We start from the raw sequence: 22360 nt of genomic DNA on the forward strand, positions 1-22360 counted from the left end.
ATAAAATTTGAACACAATTTTCTTTAGAAATAAAATGTTGACAAAATTTTCTATGAAAATAAAATTTTGAAAAATTCTTCTATGGAAATAAAATATTGATAAACTTTTCTGTAGAAATAAAATATTGACAGAATTTTCCAAAGGAGTAAAATTTTGACAAAATTTTCTACAGAAATGATATTATGACAAAATTTTCTGTGGAAGTTAAAATTTTGGCAAAATTTTCTATAGAAATAAAATGTTGGCAAAATTTTCTATAGAAATAAAATTTTGAGAAAATTTTCTATGGAAATAAAATTTTGACAAATTTTTCTGTAGAAATAAAATTTTGACACATTTTTCTATAGAGCTAATATTTGGACAAAATTTGCTATAGAAATAAAATGTTGGATGCAAACATATATTAATTGTGGATGCAAACATATATTGATTTAGAAATACCCTATAAACATATATGTATTTAGAAAGAGATACCTAGAGAGAATGCTGCAAATAAAAGAATAGGAGTAACCAATTGGCGCCTTAAAAATATATCGACACAAAGAAAATTTCATTAACAATTTTTCTACCAGTGTATGCCTTAAGGTGAAACATAATATGTTTGAACAATACAAACAATATTTTGTTTGGACCAATTCTTAAAATATATATGCTTGAAGCAGAGTGTGTTTGGGGAATATGTTACAGACGCGATTTTTTGAGGGTGTAGAAATAAAATTTTGACAACTTTTTCTATAGAAATAAAATTTGGAAAAATTTTCTATAGAAATAAAATTTTGGCAAAATTTGCTATAAAAATTAAATTTTGACCAAATTTTCTATAGAAATTTCTACAGAATAAAATTTTAAGAAATTTTCTATAGAAATAAAATTTTAACCAATTTTCTATGGAAATAAAATTTTGACAAAATTTTCTATAGAAATAAAATTCTGCAAATTTTTCTATAGAAATAAAATTTTAACGAAATTTTTTATAGACAATTTTAACAATTTAAGTTGGATGGAAAACCTTGCTCGAATGTTGAAGAGTGTCGTTGAATTTATGCAAGCCTCATAGACAGACGGACAAATGGGCAAGCATCAGTTGATTTATTTATTCATGAAGCAAATAACTTCGAATTTTCTAATACTCCTCATTATCGAGCCACTTTTATGGCAAATTGGCACATTTTTCGTTCGGTAACACTTTTGTGATGTAAATGAAACACTTCTGTAATTTTCGTGACACTTTTTTGTCTTGTGGTGCCTTTTTTTAATTTCCTTTTATTTTGTAATTTTTTTTTAGTACATTTTGACCATGAGTCCCAAATCTGCAAAGAGAGATTTTGTGAAGAACTTGGGATATACTGATTAGGCTAGGTTATTTTGGATCTAATTAACATTCATGGTTTCTATTAGGCGTGAGGATAGTAAATTAGACCTTAAGGTCGTTTCTTAAAAAATTTTTTAATTGGATTTACTCATATTTTGTTTGCATGTAACTGCTTAGTGTTTAGTCCACCACCCATATTTACGATTTCTACAGTTAATCTAATTACAATTCCATCTTCTTTCTAGATACCCGAACTTTTACGCCGCTATCCACCTTCAGATCATACCGATTTTCCTTTGCCCTTGGATATGGTGTATTTTTGTCAGCCGGAAGGTTGCACAACAGTGGGCCCTCGTCGTACCGGTTCGGCAATTCGTGATATGACTTCATTCGTTTTTGCATTAACCGATAAGGATTCGGGTAAGACACGTTATGGAATTTGTGTGAATTTCTATCGTCCGGTGGAGAAACCTCAAGCAAATATGGATCGAACACAGGGACACAGTACCACACCAACAGCACAAAGTGGTCGAGGACGACGTAGTTCGGCATTTCGTCGTGAATCATGGCGTAAAAGTATGGAAAGAAGTTCCGATTCGGCGTTTAGTAGGCAAGTATAAAAAGTGGCCTTTTCCAAGGAAAGAATTGACTTTAGACTTAAAAAACAACCAAATTGGTGCTTCTATCCCATAAACTCATTTTGCTGTACAATAGCTCGCTTTGTCATTTCTAGCGCTTAACATTTTGCAATTTCCCACATGTATTATTCTCTTAATAGTTACGGCCTTCTAACTTCTTCTAGCGACTACAGAAGTAACGTCGCACCTAGTGATTCAGATCGTGAAATGACTTCCCGCCGTGATTCAGATACCCAACATGGTCAATACCATGGTGGGCCCTATATGCAACAACAGCAGCAGCAGCAACAACAACCACAAGTACCCAAATTAGGTTTAATGGCACCCTCAGGTGATTCTGAGTCGGGCGGCAGTCATTCACCCTCACCTCGTGCCTCCCGTAAACGTACCAAATTGCGTAATCAATCGTTGACGTCACTCTGTATCATTTCACATCATCCGTTCTTTACCACCTTCCGTGAATGTCTCTTCATTTTGAAGAAAATCATTGATGCCTGCAATGAATCCTCATCACCCAAGCGATTGGGTGCTTCACAAAAACAAAATAGGGATAATGTATGGACGGTATTGACAGGATTGGCCAGTGAAACTACCTCGTCGATAATGTTGCATGATGTAAAAGAGATTGAAACTTGGATACTTAGATTGTTATCGACCCCAGTACCTGTTCCCGGATCAACAAGAGTTGAGGTAAATTTGTGATGACTAAAAAAAGTCCGAGTTCATGCGATTTCATTTTTCCCTCCCTTATTTTTCGTAGGTTGGCATTCTCTCGCCCACTGTCCATGATCCTTTATTGTTTGCTCTACCTGATCATACACGTTTCTCACTGGTCGATTTCCCCCTCCATCTACCTTTGGAGTTATTGGGGGTGGAGACATGCTTAAAGGTCTGGACCTTGATAATGCTCGAGAACAAAGTCCTATTCCAATCTCGTGACTATAATGCACTCTCCATGTCGGTAATGGCTTTTGTTACAATGCTCTATCCTTTGGAATATATGTTCCCAGTCATACCGCTATTGCCAACATGTTTGAGTTGTGCCGAACAATTGTTGTTGGCTCCAACACCATTTGTTATAGGTGTACCAGCAACATTTTTGGTGTACAAAAAGAATTTCCGGTAAGTATTTCGAAAGAGAAGAGATGGAATTTTAAATGTTACGTCTTACGGCTTAAATTTTTTGGTTTAGTTCAATTTGATGATAAAGTAGTGATACGAAGACCTATACTAGAAGAATAAATGTTAATCCGAAAATTTAGCAGAGACACGAACCAGTGTGAATTCAATTTTTTCAAATTCGCATTTAAAATTCCACCATGGTATAATGGTTAGTATGCGTACCTTGGATACAAAGGTCCCTGGCTCCCGGTTGTCACAGTTGAATTCTACCGAAAATGGTAGTTTTTTTTTGCTGTTTAGTAGATTGGTATAATTCATGATGTTTTGGTACACCCAGAGAAGGAATATGATCACCTCAAACATGTTTCAAGAGCAAAATGTTATTTTTGGATGGTGACCATGTACCATGTTTGTCGCAAAAATGTTGTTTTCTCGCCAAACATAACATGCTTTCCGAAAACAGATACATAATGTCCGAGAAAATAACATGGTTGCAGCGAACATGTTACATGGTCACCATCCAAAAATAACATTTTGCTCTTGAAACATGTTTGAGGTGATCATATTCCATCTCTGGGTGTAGATTTTGCAACATATCCTTGTGCAGTTAAGAGGTGTTTTTCTATAGAAATACAATTCCGATAAAACTTTTTATATAAATAAAATTTTGGCAAAAATTTCTATGGACACACAATTGAAAAAAATTTCTGTACCAAAAAAAAAAATTTCGCAAAATTTTCTATGGAAAAAATTTTTGACCAAATTTTCTATGCAAATAAAATTTTGGCAAAAGTTTCTATGGGCATACAATTTTGACAAGGTTAGGTTCGGTTAGATACAGTGGCAGCCCGATATTATAGGCTCACTTATTCAGTCCATTGTGATATCACAGTGGTCAACTTCTCTCTTATCATTGAGTGCTGCCGATTCTATGTTAAGCTCAATAGTAAAGGACCTCCAATTTATAGCCGAGTCCGAACGGCGATCCACTTTGCAGTGAAACCACTTAGAGAAGCTTTGAAACACCCAGAAATATCACCAGCATTACTGAGGTTGGAAAATCTACGGTTGAAATATTTTTGGTGTTTGGTCGAAACTGGGTTTGAACCCGCGACCCTCTGAATGCATGGTGGGCATGCTAACCTATGCACTAAGGTTGCTTTTGATAAAATTTTCTGTGTAAATAAAATTTTTCTATTGAAATATTATTTGTACAAAATTTTCTGTGGAAATAAAATTTTGCCATAGTTTTCTACGCAAATAAAATTTTGGAAATTTTTTAAGTGAAACAAAATTTTCTATTGAAATAAATTGTTGGCGAAATTTTCTGTAGAAATAAAATTTGGCAAAATTTATGTGGACATGAGTCAAAATTTTCTATGGAAATAAAATGTTTGTAAAATTTTGCCAAAATTTTCTATTGAAATAAAATTAAGGCAACTTTTTCTATGGAAATAAAATTTTGACAAAATTTTCTATGGAAATAAAATGTTTGAAAAATTTTCTATGGAAGGTTTACTTACTGTTGACAAAGTGTGGCAAAATTTTCTGTAGAAATAAAATGATGTCAACATTTTCTATGGAAATAACATTAAGGCAACTTTTTCTATGGAAATAAAATTTTGCCAAAATTTTGTATTAAAATAAACTTGTGGCAAAATATTTATAGCAGTAAAATTTTGACAAATCTTCTGTAAGAATAGAATTTTGACAAATTTTCTATAAGAATAGAATTTTGGCAAAATTTTCTATAGAAATAAAATTTTGGCAAAATTTTCTCTAGAAATAAAATTTTGGCAAAATTTTCTCTAGAAATAAAATTTTGGCAAAATTTTCTCTAGAAATAAAATTTTGGCAAAATTTTATCTAGAAATAAAATGTTTGCAAAATTTTCTGTAGAAGTAAAATTTTGACAAACTTTCTTTGAAAACAAAATTTTGACAAAATTTTCTATAGAAGTAAAATTTTGACAAATTTTCTTTGAAAATAAAGTTTTGACAAAATTTTCTATAGCAATAAGATTTTGACAAAAAATTTTTATAGAAATAAAATTTTGACAAAATTTTCTATAGAAGTAAAATTTTGACCATATTTTCTATAAAAATACAATTTTGGCAAAATTTTCTATTGAAATAAAATTGTGGCATAAAATTCTATACAAATAAAATTTTGGCAAAATATTCTATACAAAAAAAAATGTTTGCAAAATTATCTATAGAATTAAAATTTTAAAAAATTTTCTTTGAAAAAAAATTTTGACAAACTTTTCTATAAATTTAAAAATTTTCTTTTTCTATGGAAATAAAATTTTGACAAAATTTTGTATTGAAATAACTTGGCAAAATATTCTATAGCAGTAAAATTTTGATAAATTTTCTTTGAAAATAAAATTTTGGCAAAATTTTCAATACAAATAACATTTTGGCAAAATTTTCTTTGGAAATAAAATTTTGACAACATTTTCTATAGAAATAAGATTTTGACAAAAATTTTTTATTGAAATAAAATTTTGACAAAATTTTCTGTAGAAGTAAAATTTTGACAAATTTTCTTTGAAAACAAAATTTTGACAACATTTTCTATAGAAGTAAAATTTTGACAAATTTTCTTTGAAAATAGAATTTTGACTAAATTTTCTATAGAAATAAAATTTTGGCAAAATTTTCTCCAGAAATAAAATTTTTGCAAAATTTTCTATAGAACTAAAATTTTGACAAATTTTCTTTGAAAAAAAATTTTTGACAAAATTTTCTATAGAAGTAAAATTTTGATAAACTTTCGTTGGAAATAAAATTTTGACAACATTTTCTATAGAAATAAGATTTTGACAAAAATTTTTTATTGAAATACAATTTTGACAAAATTTTTTATAGAAGTAAAAGTTTGACCATATTTTCTATAAAGATAAAATTTTGGCAACATTTTCTCTAAAAATACAAAATTGTGGCATAATATTCTATACAAATAAAATTTTGGTAAAATATTCTATACAAATAAAATGTTTGCAAAATTTTCTATGGAATTAAAATTTTGAAAATTTTTCTTTGAAAATAAAATTTTGACAAACTTTTCTATGAATATAAAATTTTAGCAAAATTTTCTATAGAAATAATATTTTGACAAAAATGTTTATAGAAATAAAATTTTGACAAAATTTTCTATAGAAATAAAAATTTGACAAAATTGTCTATAGAAGTAAAATTTTGACCAAATTTGCTATAAAAATAAAATTTTGGCAAATTTTTCTATAAAAATAAATTTTTGGCAAAATTTTCTCTAGAAATAAAATTTTTGCAAAATTTTCTATGGGAATAAAATTTTAAAAAAAATTTTCGATCGAAATAAAATTGATAAAATGTTGGATAGAAATAAAATTTTGACAAAAGTTTCTGAAGAAATAAATTTTTGCACTATAGTATATTTTTTTTTTTTGGTAAAATTTTCTCCAAATTTTGTTAGGTTAGTTTTGACTTAAGTGGCAACCGTGTCTTAGCTTCAATATCCGTTTCGATCGAACACCAAAAAATTTTCAGCCGTAGTTTATCCTCGCTCAGTAATGCTGGTGAACTTTCGGAATGTTCCACAGATTCCCAAAATGGAAGCAAATGGAATGAATAGTCTATGGTTGAGCCTAAAATATCGGGATTCCACTTTGCGCTTTTCACAGGATTTTTTCTAGCAAAATCTTTTCTGAATTTGCTAGAAATCAGCCTTTTTGTATGAACTTTGTCTCTATAAAGCATGGGTCATAGTTTTAGTCAGTGGGTCCAACAGGAAAAAATATATATTTTCTAATGAAGACTTTAGAGATTATGAGAATTGAGTTCTTTTAATTTTATGGAAAATTTTGTTAAAATTTTATTTCGATAGAAAATTATATTAAAATTTTATATCAATAGAAAATTCTGTCAAAATTTTATTTCAATAGAAAATTTGTGAAGAGGAATATTTTGCAAAATCTACCAAACCAGAATTCTGCCAATCTACCAAACAGTAAAGAATCTATCATTTTTGGTAGAATTCTACCAACTCTGTTGACCGTGAGTACTATGCGTCGTTTCTACTAGGATAGGAAAAACTATGTTCTTTATAAATAAACGAGAAATAGAATCGGGAAACACATTATGATGCTATATTAGTTTTTTTATGGCATTTTGGATGTCATTTTTGACTATTTTTGGACAGCGATAACTGCCATAACAATTCTATGAGGTATGGGGGAATATGTACAAAAAGTACCAATAATACATTATAGATAAAAAAAACAAAAACATATTATTTACGTTTATGCCGTAACATTTTTTAAGTATTTTCTTAAATTCTCCTAACTAACAAAGCCTTTTCCATACAGCCTTCCCGATGACATTTGGGTGGTGGATTTGGACTCGACAAAGCTATCACCTCCAACTGGAGGTTACGACGAAATACCTCCTTTACCAGAACCTGAAGGCACAATATTGAAAAATCATTTAAAACAGGTAAGATCAACTCACTCAAGGCAAATCATTTTAGAAAATCGCGTTGATTTTCTAAAATTATTTCCAGTCGATAACAAAAAACCAATCAAAACGAGGATAAATAACAATTAACAAATACAAACGTGTAATATATCAATCATACATAAATGTTTTGTAAAATTCAATGGATAAAAATATGAAGAAAAGCTTTTTCGATGTCAATCGTTCATTTTTAGTTTAGTTAACAATTATGTTATTATTATTATTATTAAAAAATAAAAACTATGACATTTCTCATTGAAAAATTCATTGGAATTTATATTCGTAAAACAATACATTTTCTAGTAATATTTTTCTTCAAACAAAACAAAATTGGCTAATGTTTTTCTTTCTCCTGAAGAGCACCTGTTATGGAATTGCTAATATTTTTAAAAACTATAAATACCGTTTTTGTTATTTTACAACAAAATTATTATACTTATTTTCTTCTTCTCTCTATCTATCTACTCTGACAAATATTTTACAATATCTAACTATCTTACCATCGCATCTGTATCGATAATTGTGACAAAACTAAAAACAAATCATCAAACATTGCTCGTGTCCTTAATAATAAAAAAAAAAAACAAACACAGGCTATGCAACTTATGGATGAAGCTGGAATTTGTGTAAATATCTTATCTTTCTCTATATAATTTCGCTTTTCCCTCTATCCCTTAAAAATCATACATTATTTTATGTAAATAAGATTTCTTTTGTATGTAAGCATGTTGTTAAATGCTATTAATTTTTATTTATTTATATTTCATGACTAAATGTATGTTCTATTGAGAAGACTACTTTTTTGTTTTATAAAAAAATGTCAAATTTTTATTTCTGTAGAAAATTCTGTCAAAATTTTATTTCTATAGAAAATATTGTAAAAATTTTATTTCTATAGAAAATTTTGTCACAATTTTATTTCTATAGAAAATTTTGTAGAAATTTTATTTCTAAGAAAATTTTGTCAAATTTATAGAAAACTTTGTGAACAATTTATTTCTATACAGAATTTTGTCAAAATTTTATTTCTATAGAAAATTTTGTAAAATTTTGTTTCCATAGAAAATTGTGCCAAAATTTATTTCTATATATTTTAATAAAAAAATTTTGTCCAAATTGTATTTCTATAGAAAATTTTGTCACAATTTTATTTCTATAGAAAATTTTGTCAACATTTTATTGCTATAGGAAATTTTGTCAAAATTTTATTTCTATAGCAATTTATGTTAAAATTTTATTTCTATAGAAAATTTTATCAACATTTTTTTTCTAAAGTCAAATTTTATTTTAATTTTAGAAAATTTTGTCACAATTTTTTTTTATAGAAAATGTTGTCAAAATTTTATTTCTATAGAATTTTTTTTCCAAAATTTTATTTCTATAGAAAATTTTTGCAAAATTTTATTTCTATAGCAACTTTTTGCAAAATTTTATATCTATAGACGATTTTTTCAAGATTTTATTTCAATAGATTTTTTCGAAATTTTATTTCCATTGACAATTTTGTCAAAATTTTATTTCTATAGAGGGGTTTGTCAAAATTTTATTTCTATAGAAAATTTGTGCAAAATTTTATTTCTATATTAAAAATTGCCAAAATTTTATTTCTATAGAAAACTTTGTCAACAATTTATTTCTATAGAGAATTTTGTTAAAATTTTATTTCTATAGGAAATTTTGTCAAATTTTATTTCCATAGAAAATTTTGCCAAAATTTATTTCTATAGACAATTTTGTCAAAATTTTATTTCTATAGCAATTTATGTTAAAATTTTATTTCTATAAAAAATTTTGTCAAATTTTTTTTTTAGTCAAATTTTATTTTAATTTTAGAAAATTTTGTCACAAATTTATTTTTGTAGAAAATGTTGTCAAAATTTTATTTCTGTAGCAAATTTTTGCAAAATTTTATACCTATAGACGATTTTATCAAGATCTTATTTCAATAGAATTTTTTTGAAATTTTATTTCCATTGACAATTTTGTCAACATTTTATTTCTATAGAGGGTTTTGTCAAAATTTTATTTCTATAGAAAATTTTGTTAAAATTTTATTTCTATAAAATTTTATTTCTATAGAAAAATTTATGAAAATTTTATTTCTATACAAAATGTTTGTCAACATTTTATTTCTATAGAAAAATTTGTCAAAATTTTATTTCTACAGAAAATTTTGTCAAAATGTTGTTTCGATAGCAAAAGTTATCAAAATTTTATTTCTAGAGAAAATTTTACAAAATTTTATTTCTATAGAAAGTTTTGTCAATTTTTTTTCTATAGACAATTTTGTCAACATTTTATTGCTATAGGAAATTTTGTCAAAATTTTATTTCTATAGCAATTTGTGTTAGAATTTTATTTCTATAGAAAATTTTGTCAAATTTTTTTTCTGTAGTCAAATTTTATATTAATTTTATAAAATTTTGTCAAAATTTTATTTTTATAGAAAATGTTGTCAAAATTTTATTTCTATAGGAAGCTTTGTCAAAATTTTAATTCATAGAAAACTTTTTCAAAATTTTATTTCGATAGAAACTTTTTCCAAAATTTTATGTCTATAAAAAATTTTTGCAAAATTTTATTTCTATAGCAAATTTTTGCAAAATTTTATATCTATAGACGATTTTATCAAGATTTTATTTCAATAGAATTTTTTCGAAATTTTGTTTCCATTGACAATTTTGTCAAAATTTTATTTCTATAGAAAGTTTTGTTAAATGTTATTTCTATAGAAAAATTTGTCAAAACTTTATTTTTACAGAAAATGTTGTCAAAATGTTATTTCGATAGCAAAATTTATCAAAATTTTGTTTCTATAGAAAATTTTACAAAATTTTATTTCTGTAGAAAGTTTTGTCAAATTTTTTCTATAGAAATGTTTGTCAACATTTTTTTCATTTGAGATTTTTTTACCACATTCCTCATCACCATCCTCTACTTGCAGCAAAACTATCAACCAATTATCAGAATAAATTCAGGCAGTTCACTAAACCCAAAAGTGAACCACACTTTAACCTTCCGAAAAAAGGTTTACACGATAGCCGGCTGGCTTATGCCGAAATAAATTCGTACAAACATATCTCTTTTCCTTTGCCACCGTCAAATCATTGATTTGAGTGCAGTTGGCTGGGTTTATTTTGAGCGTGCTTCCTCTTACTTCATTCGTTTTGTTATTGTTGTTTTTTTCCTTAATCATTGTTGTTGTTTTTGATTTCAGCTTAAAACCATGCATTGACTAAACTACAAATGTAGCTTAACCAACAGAGGAAAATAATGTTTGTCAATTTTATTTGTTGGTTAAGCAACACTTGTAGTTTAGTCAATGCATGGTTTAAAGCTGAAATCAAAAACAACAACAATGATTAAGGAAAAAAACCAACAATAACAAAAAAAATTTTTTTTAATTTTGTCCAAATTGTATTACTATAGAAAATTTTGTCAAAATTTTATTTCTATAGAAAATTTTGTCAAAATGGTGTTTCTATAGAAAATTTTGTCAAAATTTTATTTATATAGAAAATTTTGTCTATATTTTATTTCTACAGAAAATTTTGTCAAAATTTTATTTTTATAGTGAAATTGTCAAATTTTATTTTAATTTTAAAAAATTTTGTCACAATTTTACTTTTATAGAAAATTTTGTCAACATTTTATTTCGTTGTTTGATAGTTGACCTTTAAATTGTTAATTATATTAGTTTAATTTGGCTGAAAGTCATGTCATAAAAACATATGTTGTTGTTTTGTTGAGTTGTTTTTTATTTAAAAATATCCTCCAATAAATATTTCGAAAGATCTCTGATGTTCGTCTTTTGGGGAAATTTATTTTGAAGAAAAGAACAATGAACTGATTTGCAAACAAGTAAATTTGCAACTGTTGTAAATTTGTCAAAATTTTTTCTATAGAAACTTTTTCCAAAATTTTATTTCTATAGCAAATTTTTGCAAAATTTTATTTCTATAGAAGATTTTATCAAAATTTTATTTCAATTTTTGTTTCGAAATTTTATTTCCATTGACAATTTTGTCAAAATTATATTTCTATAGATGGTTTTGTCAAAATTTTATTTTTATAGAAAATTTTGTTAAAATTTTATTTCTATAGAAAAATTTGGCAAAATGTTATTTCTATAGAAAAATTTATCAAAATTTTATTTCTATAGAAAATTTTGTTAAAATGTTATTTCTATAGAAAAATTTGGCAAAATGTTATTTCTATAGAAAAATTTATCAAAATTTTATTTCTGTAGAAAATTTTGTCTAAATTTTATTTCTATAGAAAACTTTGTCTAAATTTTATTTCTATAGAAAACTTTGACAACAATTTATTTCTATAGAAAACTTTGTCAACAATTTATTTCCATAGAGAATTTATTCAAAATTTTATTTCTATAGAAAATTTTGTCAAAATTTTATTTCTATAGCAAATTTTGTCAAGATTGTATTTTTATAGAAAATTGTGTCAAAATTTTATTTCTTTAGAAAATGTTGTCAAAATTTTATTTCTATAGAAAATGTTTTCAAAATTTTAAATCTATAGAAAATTTTGTCAAAATTTTATTTCTATAGACAATTTTGTTAAAATTTTATTTCTATAGCAAATTTTGTCACAATTTTATTTTTATAGTAAATTTTGTCAAAATTTTATTTTTATAGAAAAGTGTGTCAAAATTTTATTTCTTTAGAAAATGTTGCCAAAATTTTATTTCTATAGAAAGTTTTGTCAAATTGGTTTCTGTAGAAATGTTTCTCAACTTTCTTTTCTTTTGAGAATTTTATTTCTATAGAAAATTTTGTCAAAATTTTATTTCCACAGAAAATTTTGCCAAGACTATATTTCTATAGAAAATGTTGTCAAAATTTTATTTCTATAGAAAATTTTATTAAAATTTTATTTCTATAGAAAAATTTGTCAAAATTTTATTTTTATAGAAAATTGTGTCAAAATTTTATTTCTTTAGAAAATGTTGCCAAAATTTTATTTCTATAGAAAGTTTTGTCAAATTGGTTTCTGTAGAAATGTTTCTCAACTTTTTTTTCTTTTGAGAATTTTATTTCTATAGAAAATTTTGTCAAAATTTTATTTCCACAGAAAATTTTGCCAAGACTATATTTCTATAAAAAATGTTGTCAAAATTTTATTTCTATAGAAAATTTTATTAAAATTTTATTGCTATAGAAAAATTTGTCAAAATTTTATTTCCAAAGAAAATTGTGTTAAAATTTTATTTCTATAGAAAATTTTGTCAAAATTTTATTTCTATAGAAAATTTTGTCAAAATTTTATTTCGTTAGAAAATTTTGTCAAAATTTTATTTCTATAGAAAATTTTGTCAAAATTTTATTTCTATAGCAAATTTTGTCAAGATTGTATTTTTATAGAGAATTGTGTCAAAATTTTATTTCTTTAGAAAATGTTTTCAAAATTTTAATTTTATAGAAAATTTTGTCAAAATTTTGTTTCTATAGAAAATTTTACTATTCGCTATATCATTGCCTGTTCACATTAAATAAAGTTGTTTACAGTTAAAGTTTGATTGTTATAACAAACAAATCATTAAATTTTATTTATTTTTAATTTTTATTAAAACTGAAGCATAATATTTGTAAATTTTTAGAAATTGTGCCAACATTTATTACAAAAGTTTTAATTTAATCATAACATATGCTACCCCATATTGTACCACGATAATAGGAAATCCTTCCAAAAAAACACTGCTAAATTAAAAAATACAAATGTGAATTGTGAAGTAGAATTACATGCCAATCTGAGTTAATCCGTGTTTTGATGGAAGAGCTGATTTTTATTGTGTGAGACACTCTCCTTCTCAAATAGAAAAAATCAACTCTTCAATCAAGGCACGGATAAACGTATGTAATTCCATGCGTTTATGATTTTATCATTTTAATATTAATAAAATATTTTGTATTGTTACAAATAGGCTTTAAATTCGATGACCAGCTCAAATCCAGTCATACCCACTCCACCAATGATGCATACCACGAGGGATAGCCTAACTGAACCACCTATGCTGGGGTGAGTTAAATATCCATATATGCAAAAAATTTACAAAAAATTTAACAAACGTTTCGTTTCTTTGTTTTCCACAGTGTATCACAAAGTCGCTTACCATCTCCTTCACAATCGGCCTATACAAGCCAAAGAAATTCTGTATCAACTCAAGGGGCTATGTCACGTCAACCCAGTCCCATGAATTCACCAGCTTTGAATCCTTTTGTCTATGGTACCGATGTTGATTCTGTCGACGTTGCCACTCGAGTGGCCATGGTACGCTTTTTCAATTCCCAAAATACTTTGGCCAATTTTGCAGAGCACACAAGAACCTTACGTTTGTATCCAAGACCTGTGGTGGCTTTCCAAATCAATAGCTTTCTAAGATCCAGACCCAGGGCTTCACAATTCCTAAATGCCTTTGCCAAAACTCAGGCTGTAGAATTCTTGGCCGAATGGTCATTGACTCCAACAAATGTGGCATTTTTAAGGGTCCAAACGGGGGTCATGGACCCGCAACAGGTTGGCGACAAGCCTAAATGGTTTGCCAATGGCTTGACACCCATACGTTTTGCTGTATGGGATGACAATAGTTCCTTAAATGGGGCCATGAAGGCTCTGAAGCAATTGGAATCGGCTGCCACTGATGAAAGTGGTTCAGATTCGGAGGGGGCCGATAGCTCTAGTTCGTCCTATTCATCGCTTAGCGATTTTGTTTCGGAAATGGTTTCATCGGATCTCTCGCCCAGTTTGCATGATGTCTTTGGTTCACACAATCGTCAGCACAATGTACCCAAGACATTGTCGACTAATTTAGATCCCGCTTTGGTCTATCATCCACCCAGTAAATTGCAATATCCTGAAGGTATGGTGGAGCAAATGTCCTCGAAAGAAGATGAAGATGATAGACCAGAAAGTCCCATGTCTTCATCGTCAAGTCGTTCGGATTTAAGTTCGCCCAGTTTCAATCGTGATTCGGAATTTGATTTCCCCTCAAAACCATTTGAGTTGGCAGCACCGGTGGCTCAGCGACTGGAGGCCACCATAAAAGCAGCCAGCATGGAGCAGGAGGGAGAAGGAAGTCCGGAAATACGTATTAAGGCTCCCATGGGTGGTCAAGTTCCAAGGGCCACCAGTGAGAGAAGGATACCGGTGAGTACAAACAAAATAATATCACAAAAATTTTTCCAATTAAAATTTTAATTGAATTCTAAAAAAATGTTCAATTAAAAATGTAATTGGTTCAACAAAATTCTTAGTTGAAACAAAAATCAATCACAGAAATTAATAGTATCAATTAAAATTTTAATTGGATCAATTAATTTTTTAATTGACATTGGTGATCGATACTGTCTTTTTTGTGATTGAAGTAATTTCAATTAAAATTTTAATTGGATCAATTAATTTTGTTATTGAAGTTAAAAAAATTTTTTTTCTGAGTAGGAATGACATCTGAAATAAATCAAACTTTTGTATTTTTTTCTGAAAATATTTTCAGCCTCCCATAACACCTGTTAAGCAACCCAGTGTCTCAAATATTCTATCACGTACCGGTAGCTCGGGTTCCAGTTCTAGTAGTCCTGGCCGTCAAAGTTCTCAAGGTTCTTTGTTTGAAAATATTGCCTCACATGCCAAAGATTTGGTGAGAGAAACCACACGTCAAAGTAGTCAAGAGGGTATATTGGCCCATATGGATAAGGTGAGTATGGAGGGAGGGCCAAGACCCACCCGCTGGTCTTGAGATGTATAATAAATGTTGTGTTGATGTTTTTTTGGTGTTTTTAATTTGATTTCCATTCTTTTCGGTTGAAAAACTAAATGTTTTAATAACAACCATACACATATTAACACAAAAATAAAACAAATACAAAACCGGATATAACACATATATGATAACCGGATATCCAATATTATAGCGTTCTATGGATGATGATAGTGATATCGATGATAAAATGCGCCATACGTTCGAAAAGGTTTGTAATAACGAATTCGAATCATATCAGAAACTCACTCTTGCATTTACATCCAAAAAAAAAGTAAAACGACGTTCACCGGTTTCCTTTCTGATCTGATTCTAATTTCATTATTTTGCCTAGTCATATTCAAATTCATTAGTTGCTACATCGAATTGGTTAAATTATACAAATTAAAAAATATATATTTTGCAAAATTTCACTTAATCCGTCAACTTCATGCTTGTCGCAAGTACTCGTAGAAAAACAGAATACGCTTTATTATCAAAATCAAATTCCCCTCAATTATTTTCGATTTTTAGAAAAATATTTTAATAAGGAATCTTTCTATAAAATACGACTATAATTTCTTGAAGTATACATATTTGATCTTACAGTTCGTAGGCAACCACATTATCTACTTTGTCATGTAGATGTTGTTATCAATAATTAGAGCTAAAGGGTGATACGGTCAAAATTTGGTCAAGGGAAAACGCGTGTAAATCGGTGAAATCGTTTATTTAAAAAATCAAATTAAATTTTTTTTCAAGTTCAATTAGTATTAGCTTGACACCTGCCATCAGATTTTGTACAGCCACCTTGTCCACCTTCTTCGCCGCAGAAAGCCAGTTTGCCTTGAACTGCTGCTCGTCCTTAGCAGTTTTTTTGGTCTTCTTTAGGTTCCGCTTGACAATAGCCCAGTATTTCTCAATTGGGCGGAGCTCTGGCGTGTTGGGAGGGTTCTTGTCCTTGGGAACCACCTGCACGTTGTTGGCGGCGTACCACTCCATGGCCTTTTTACCGTAATGGCAAGATGCCAAATCCGGCCAAAACAGTACGGAACAACCGTGTTTCTTCAGGAAAGACAGCAAACGTTTATTATAAGACTCTTTCACGTAAGTTTCTTGGTTGACAGTCCCGGAAGCTATGAAAATGCTGCTTTTCAAGCCACAGTACAGATGATATTTCTTTGCGAACTTAGACAGTTTAATGTTCTTGAAAATATCTGCTACCTTTCCCCTTCCTTTTGCGGTATAAAACTCCTGTCCCGGAAGCTGCTTGTAGTCGGCTTTGACGTAGGTTTCCTCGTCCATTACCATGCAGTCAAACTTCGTCAGCATCGTCGTGTACAGCCTCCGGGATCGCGCTTTGGCCGTCGTATTTTGTTTATCATCGCGATTTGGAGTCACTACCTTCTTGTAAGTCGATAGTCCGGCTCGTTTTTTGGCTCGATGCACGGTTGTAGACGATACACCCAGCTTATTTGCGGCATCTCGGAGAGAGAGGTTAGGGTTTCGCTTGAAACTACTGGCAACTCTCTTTGTCGTCTCAGCTACTTGCGGTTTTCGATTTCCCCCCGATCCAGACTTCCTGGCTGTCGACAAACGTTCCCCAAACACTTTAATTACATTTGTAACGGTTGATTTGGCAACTTTGAGCGATTTTGCCAGCTTTGCGTGCGAGTAGCTCGGATTTTCGCGATGCGCGAGCAAAATTTTGATACGCTGCTCTTCTTGCTTGGACGGCATTTTGACAACTGAAGAGTGAATTCCAAAATCAAAATAGGAACAACATTCTACACACACACACCTTCAAAATGAGGGGTGTTCAGGTTTTTTAAATGCAAAATTGAAAGAAATACGTCAAGTTTATATTGACCAAATTTTGACCGTATCAACCTTTATAATCATCAATGCAAAAGCAACGCATACAGTCTAAAAGTTATATTTATAGACCACATTCACATGGCTGGAAACACAAAAGTCGATGTAAAGAAACTTTATTTAAGGAAAACGAACACTACTCGCTCCCTTTCTTACAAACTATGTACCAAGTAACGTTTTGAAATCGGAAATTCATATATATTCAAAAAAAAAATATGTTGAAGAGATGTTCGGTAGTATTAAGACATGAAGAAAGAAGACTAGACATAAACGAAATTGACTATAATTTTGGGAAAAAACGTATTTGTTTTATTACAAAACTAAACATATTTGTTGGTGCTAAAGGTTAGAACTTTTTTAGTTCAAACGAACTTTTGAACTAACCAAGTTTGTTATTTGAATATCTGTTAGAATGTAAGAAACAATAAAACAAGTACTTACGGACAAATGTTCCGACAGGCCGAATCTTACGTACCCCCCACCATGGATTGCGTTTTTTGAGCGATTGCCAAATTGTGTGGTACCCAACGCGAAACCATTCTTTTGAGTTCAATTGTTTTGAAATCACACAAAAAAGTTCAGAATTTTTTAAAATTTGTAACTTTTGGTCAAAAAATTCGTCAATCTGAAACATCGTGTGATTTTGTCTTTAAACTACGAAAATTTCTTTAACCAGTGAAAAAATTCAGGCGTAAAATGGGGGTTCCTCGGTTCATTTCTACCGCACAGTGGCCACCAAAAACTCCGAATCGCAATCCCTTGGACTTTTAATCCTGGCGTATTTTGGAGAGTAAGAGTGGCACTAAAAAATACGAAAGTATTGATAATCTCGAGGCGGCGCTTGGCAGGGAAAGGGTCCAAACACCACAGAGCCACTTTCGTGCAGCGTATGATGGCTTTGTCGTCCGTTTAAAAAAACTGATTCTCTAATTTGATGTTATTTCTGACAATAAAATTTATTCTTACCTTGTGATAAACGTTGATTCTTTTACTGGATGTAAAAACAATTTCTTAAAGACTAACTCAAAAAAATCTAATTGAATCTTCCCTCACATCTTTTTCATTTTCTGGAGGTTTTTTAGTTCTTAGCTCCTTTTTGTGTTATACAAACAATGTAAAAGAAATTATACGATTTTATAATTATACCCACCACCATAGAATGGTGACGGAGATATAATAAGTTTGTCATTCCGTTTGTAACACATCGAAATATCGATTTCCGATTATATAAAGTATATATTCTTGATCAGGGAGAAATTCTAAGACGATATAACGATGTCCGTCTGTCTGTCTGTTGCAATCAGTCTTCAATAATGAAGCAATCGTGCTGAAATTTTGCACAAACTCGTCTTTTGTCTGCAGGCAGTTCAAGTTCGAAGATGGGCTATAGCGGTCCAGGTTTTGATATAGTCTCCATATAAACCGACCTCCCGATTTGGGGTCTTGGGCATATATTTAGAAATCGTAGTTTTTATCCAATTTGCCTGAAATTTGAAATCTAGAGGTACTTTATGACCATAAAGAGGTGTGCCAAAAATGGCGAGTATCGGTCCTTGTTTTGGTATAGCCCCCATATAGACCGATCTCCCGATTTAACTTCTTGGGCTTATAGAAACCGCAGTTTTTATTCAATTTACCTGAAATTGGAAATCTAGAGGTATTGTAGGACCACAAATACGTGTGCCAAAATTTGTGAGTATCGGTCCATGTTTTGGTATGGTCCCCATATAAAACGACCTCCCGATTTGGGGTTTTGGGCTTATAGAAACCGTAGTTTTTATCTAATTTGTCTGAAATTGGAAATCTGGAGGTATTTTAGGACCATAAAAAGGTGTGCCGAAAATGTTGAGTATCGGTCCCTATTTTGGTATAGCCCCCATATAGACCGATTTCGCGATTTTACTTCTTGGACTTCTAGAATCCGAAGTTTTTATCCTATTTGCCTGAAATTGGAAATCTGGAGGTATTTTCGGGTCATAAAGAGGTGCGCCGAAAACGGTGAGTAGCGGTCCATATTTTAGTATAGCCCCCATAAGAACAATCTCCCGATTTAACTCCTTGGGTTTCTAGAAACCGTAGTTTTTATCTGATTTGCCTGAAATTGTAAATATTCTGGTATTTTAGGCTCACAAAAACGTGTATCGGATTAAGTTTTTATCGGTCCATTTGGTAATGCCTCCATATAGACCGACTTCACTTCTTGAGGGTGTAGAAGGCGCACTGATCATGAAAACTGCTTGAAACTCAATGTAAAATTTCCAGATTTTACTTCTACAGATTTAAGATTTCAAATCAAGACGTTATTTTATAATTTTCTTGCACACTTACAAGAGATGTTAATAATTCCTCTAAAACTCAAATAAAAATGGTTCTTATAAATCCAGAATCTGATATAGTCCTCATATGTGAAATCTTTAAATTTATCTTCGGGAAGTGCCCTCAAGCCCTCCTGAAATTTCAAAGGAAACCCTAATATTTGGTTCATGGTGGTGGGTATTTAAGATTCGGCCCGGCCGAACTTAGTGCTGTATATACTTGTTTTTTTTCTAATTTTACCTTTCGCCTGCACTTAACTTTTTCATTCCTTTTGTAACACATCGATATATTGCTCTAAGACACCATAAAGTATATATATTCTGGATCGTGGTGAAATTCTGAGTCAATCTAAAATTGGTCCTAAACGGTCCATAATTATATATGGCCTCCATATAAACCGATCTCCAGATTTGGCTTGCGGAGCCTCAAAGTGAAGCAAATTTCATCTGATCCGGTTGAAATTTGGTACATGGTTTTGGTATATGGTCTCTAGCAACCACGCAAAAATTGTCCACATCGGTCCATTATTATATATAGCCCCCATATTAACCGATACCCAGATTTACTTGCGGATCCTCAACGAGAAGCAAATTTTATCCGATCCGACTGAAATTTGGTACATGGTGTTAGTATATGGTCTCTAACAACCATGCAAAAATTGGTCCACGTCGGTCCATAATTATATATAGGCCCGATATGGACCCTCTAATGCCCAATCCCGCCTTTAGGCGGGCTTCATTAAATAAGGAGGCTTTAGTAAAACACACCTTAAGACAACAAAAATTAATAAAATAAAAAGAAACCTCAGTTAAACCTGTTCAAGAGCCTTTGCAGCATATACTGAATTTTACCGTATACATTTTTCTTGATTAGTTTTCTTGCGTTTATGTCGTTAACATTGAATATTTAATCAGCTGACAAAAAAAATTGGGGCATTGGAGGGTTAAGCGATCCCCAGATTTGGCTTGTGGAGCCTCAAAGAGAAGTAAATGTTATCCGATCCGACTGAAATTGGGTACATGGTGTTGGTACATGGTCTCTAACAACCATGCAAAAATTGGTCCACGTCGGCCCATAATTATATATAGGCCCCATATTTACCGCTTCCCAGATTTGGCTTGCGGAGCCCCAAAGAGAAGCCAATTTAATCCGATCCGGCTGAAATTTGGTACATAATGTTGGTATATGGTCTCTAACAACCATGCAAAAATTGGTCCACATCGGTTCATAATTATATGTAGGCCCCATATTAACCGATTCCCAGATTTGACCTCCGGAGCCTCTTGGAGGAGCAAAATTCATGCGATCCGGTTGAAACTTAGTACGTGGTGTAAGTATATGGTCTCTAACAAACATGCAAAAATTGGTCCATATCGGTTCATTATATATATTATAATTATGTATAGCCCCCATATAAACTAGAGGCCTGCACAAATGTATTTGGCAGGCAAATACCAAATGGTGTTTACGGCCAAAGTCAAGACATGAGAGTATAAATGAGAGTACAAATAGTATTTGTAACCGAAGAAGCTCTGAGCAAATTAAACATAGTGTGTATTTATTTCAACAAATACTCGTACTTCCAATATTTGCCCTGATCCCGCAAACTCAAATACTCTCTTTGCAAAGGCAAAATGCATAAACACATTCATCGATAATGAATAAATAACACAAAACAACATCAAATACTCGGGACACGAAGCATAGCGACCGAGTATTCCTAGAGATTCATCTTTTTGCTTTGCTATGCTTTTGTGGTGCATTTGTTAGTCAGAGTTGCCAACTTGTAGGAAGAAAAAGTGGTATTTTTTGACTGTGTTTCGATCAATTACATTCATTTTTATACCCTAAATAGTGGTCAGGGTATAATAACAACAAAAACAAAAAATGTGCCTACCAGAAATATTGATTTTAGACCCCATAAAATATATACCGATCGACTCTGAATCACCTCCTTTAATTAAATGTTATTAATCGAAATGCAAAGAAACTTAATTTAAAAATAACGAATGTTGGTTTATTAGTTATTTAAACATAAAGGTACCTATGTTATATATCAAAATTCAAATAACATAATATGGTTGTCTTTTCTATGCTTATTGAAAATATTGCGATTTTGGAGTTTTATATTTACATGCAGCGGCAAAATAGGCGGTAACACTAATGGAGAGAATTCATATGTGAACCGTTATATTTTCATTGTTAGTTGCTGGTGCAATAGTCTGAAAATAGTCAGTTATTAGTAGTAATATTACCAGTTTAAACCAAAAAATATTTAGGAATTTGATTACCACCGCAATTACCATCAATCTCCCTGCTTTCAGCTATAAAAGCATTCGTTTTATTGTGATATGGCATCCCTACTTGACATTATATTGCTCTCTTCTGCTTCTCAGTTTCTCCTTCTCTCACTTACTCACAACTCCAAACAAATGGTGGTGGTTTTATACATTTTACTAGCGTGGAGATGGAAATACAATAGGTACACCATATAAAACTTGCAAATACGCGAGATGTGTGTAAGTTTGCAAATGCTGAATATGTAAATAGTGTTTGGCGTGAGTTTTTGTATTTGTACACACAAGATAATAGTTCATGTGTAGGGAAAAATACAATGATTTGCGGGAACAAATGAGAGTAAACAATGACCCTCAATAGACAAAAATGTCTTGATATGTCTTATAAGACGTCTTGTGCAGGCCTTTAATATAAACCGATCCCCACATGTGACCTCCGGAGCCTCTTGAAGTAGCAAAATTCATCCGATACGGTTGAAATTTGGTACATTTTTTTTTGCGTATGGCCGATAACAACCAATCCAAAATTGGTCCGTATCGATCTATAT

The 22360-nt window shown here is 30.3% G+C and overlaps 1 protein-coding gene and 1 long non-coding RNA gene across 2 annotated transcripts in view; one reads left to right on the forward strand and one right to left on the reverse strand.

Moving 5' to 3' along the window:
* Rab3-GEF (Rab3 GDP-GTP exchange factor) overlaps positions 1-22360 on the forward strand; it is a 233866-nt gene that overhangs the window by 129724 nt on the left and 81782 nt on the right. Inside the window, 9 exon segments of the mRNA XM_075299906.1 lie at positions 1558-1958; positions 2079-2640; positions 2711-3072; positions 7424-7550; positions 8165-8197; positions 13513-13607; positions 13682-14735; positions 15082-15282; positions 15500-15556. Of these exon segments, the coding sequence (XP_075156021.1) occupies positions 1558-1958; positions 2079-2640; positions 2711-3072; positions 7424-7550; positions 8165-8197; positions 13513-13607; positions 13682-14735; positions 15082-15282; positions 15500-15556 (2892 nt within the window).
* LOC142229359 (uncharacterized) lies at positions 21507-22219 on the reverse strand. The gene is made up of 2 exons (XR_012720390.1): positions 21807-22219; positions 21507-21737 (listed from the first exon to the last, which is right to left on the reverse strand). It is a non-coding gene; the product is annotated as an uncharacterized LOC142229359 (long non-coding RNA).

Source organism: Haematobia irritans, chromosome 3 (genome assembly GCF_050003625.1).
Source record: "Haematobia irritans isolate KBUSLIRL chromosome 3, ASM5000362v1, whole genome shotgun sequence".
NCBI lineage: Eukaryota > Metazoa > Arthropoda > Insecta > Diptera > Muscidae > Haematobia > Haematobia irritans.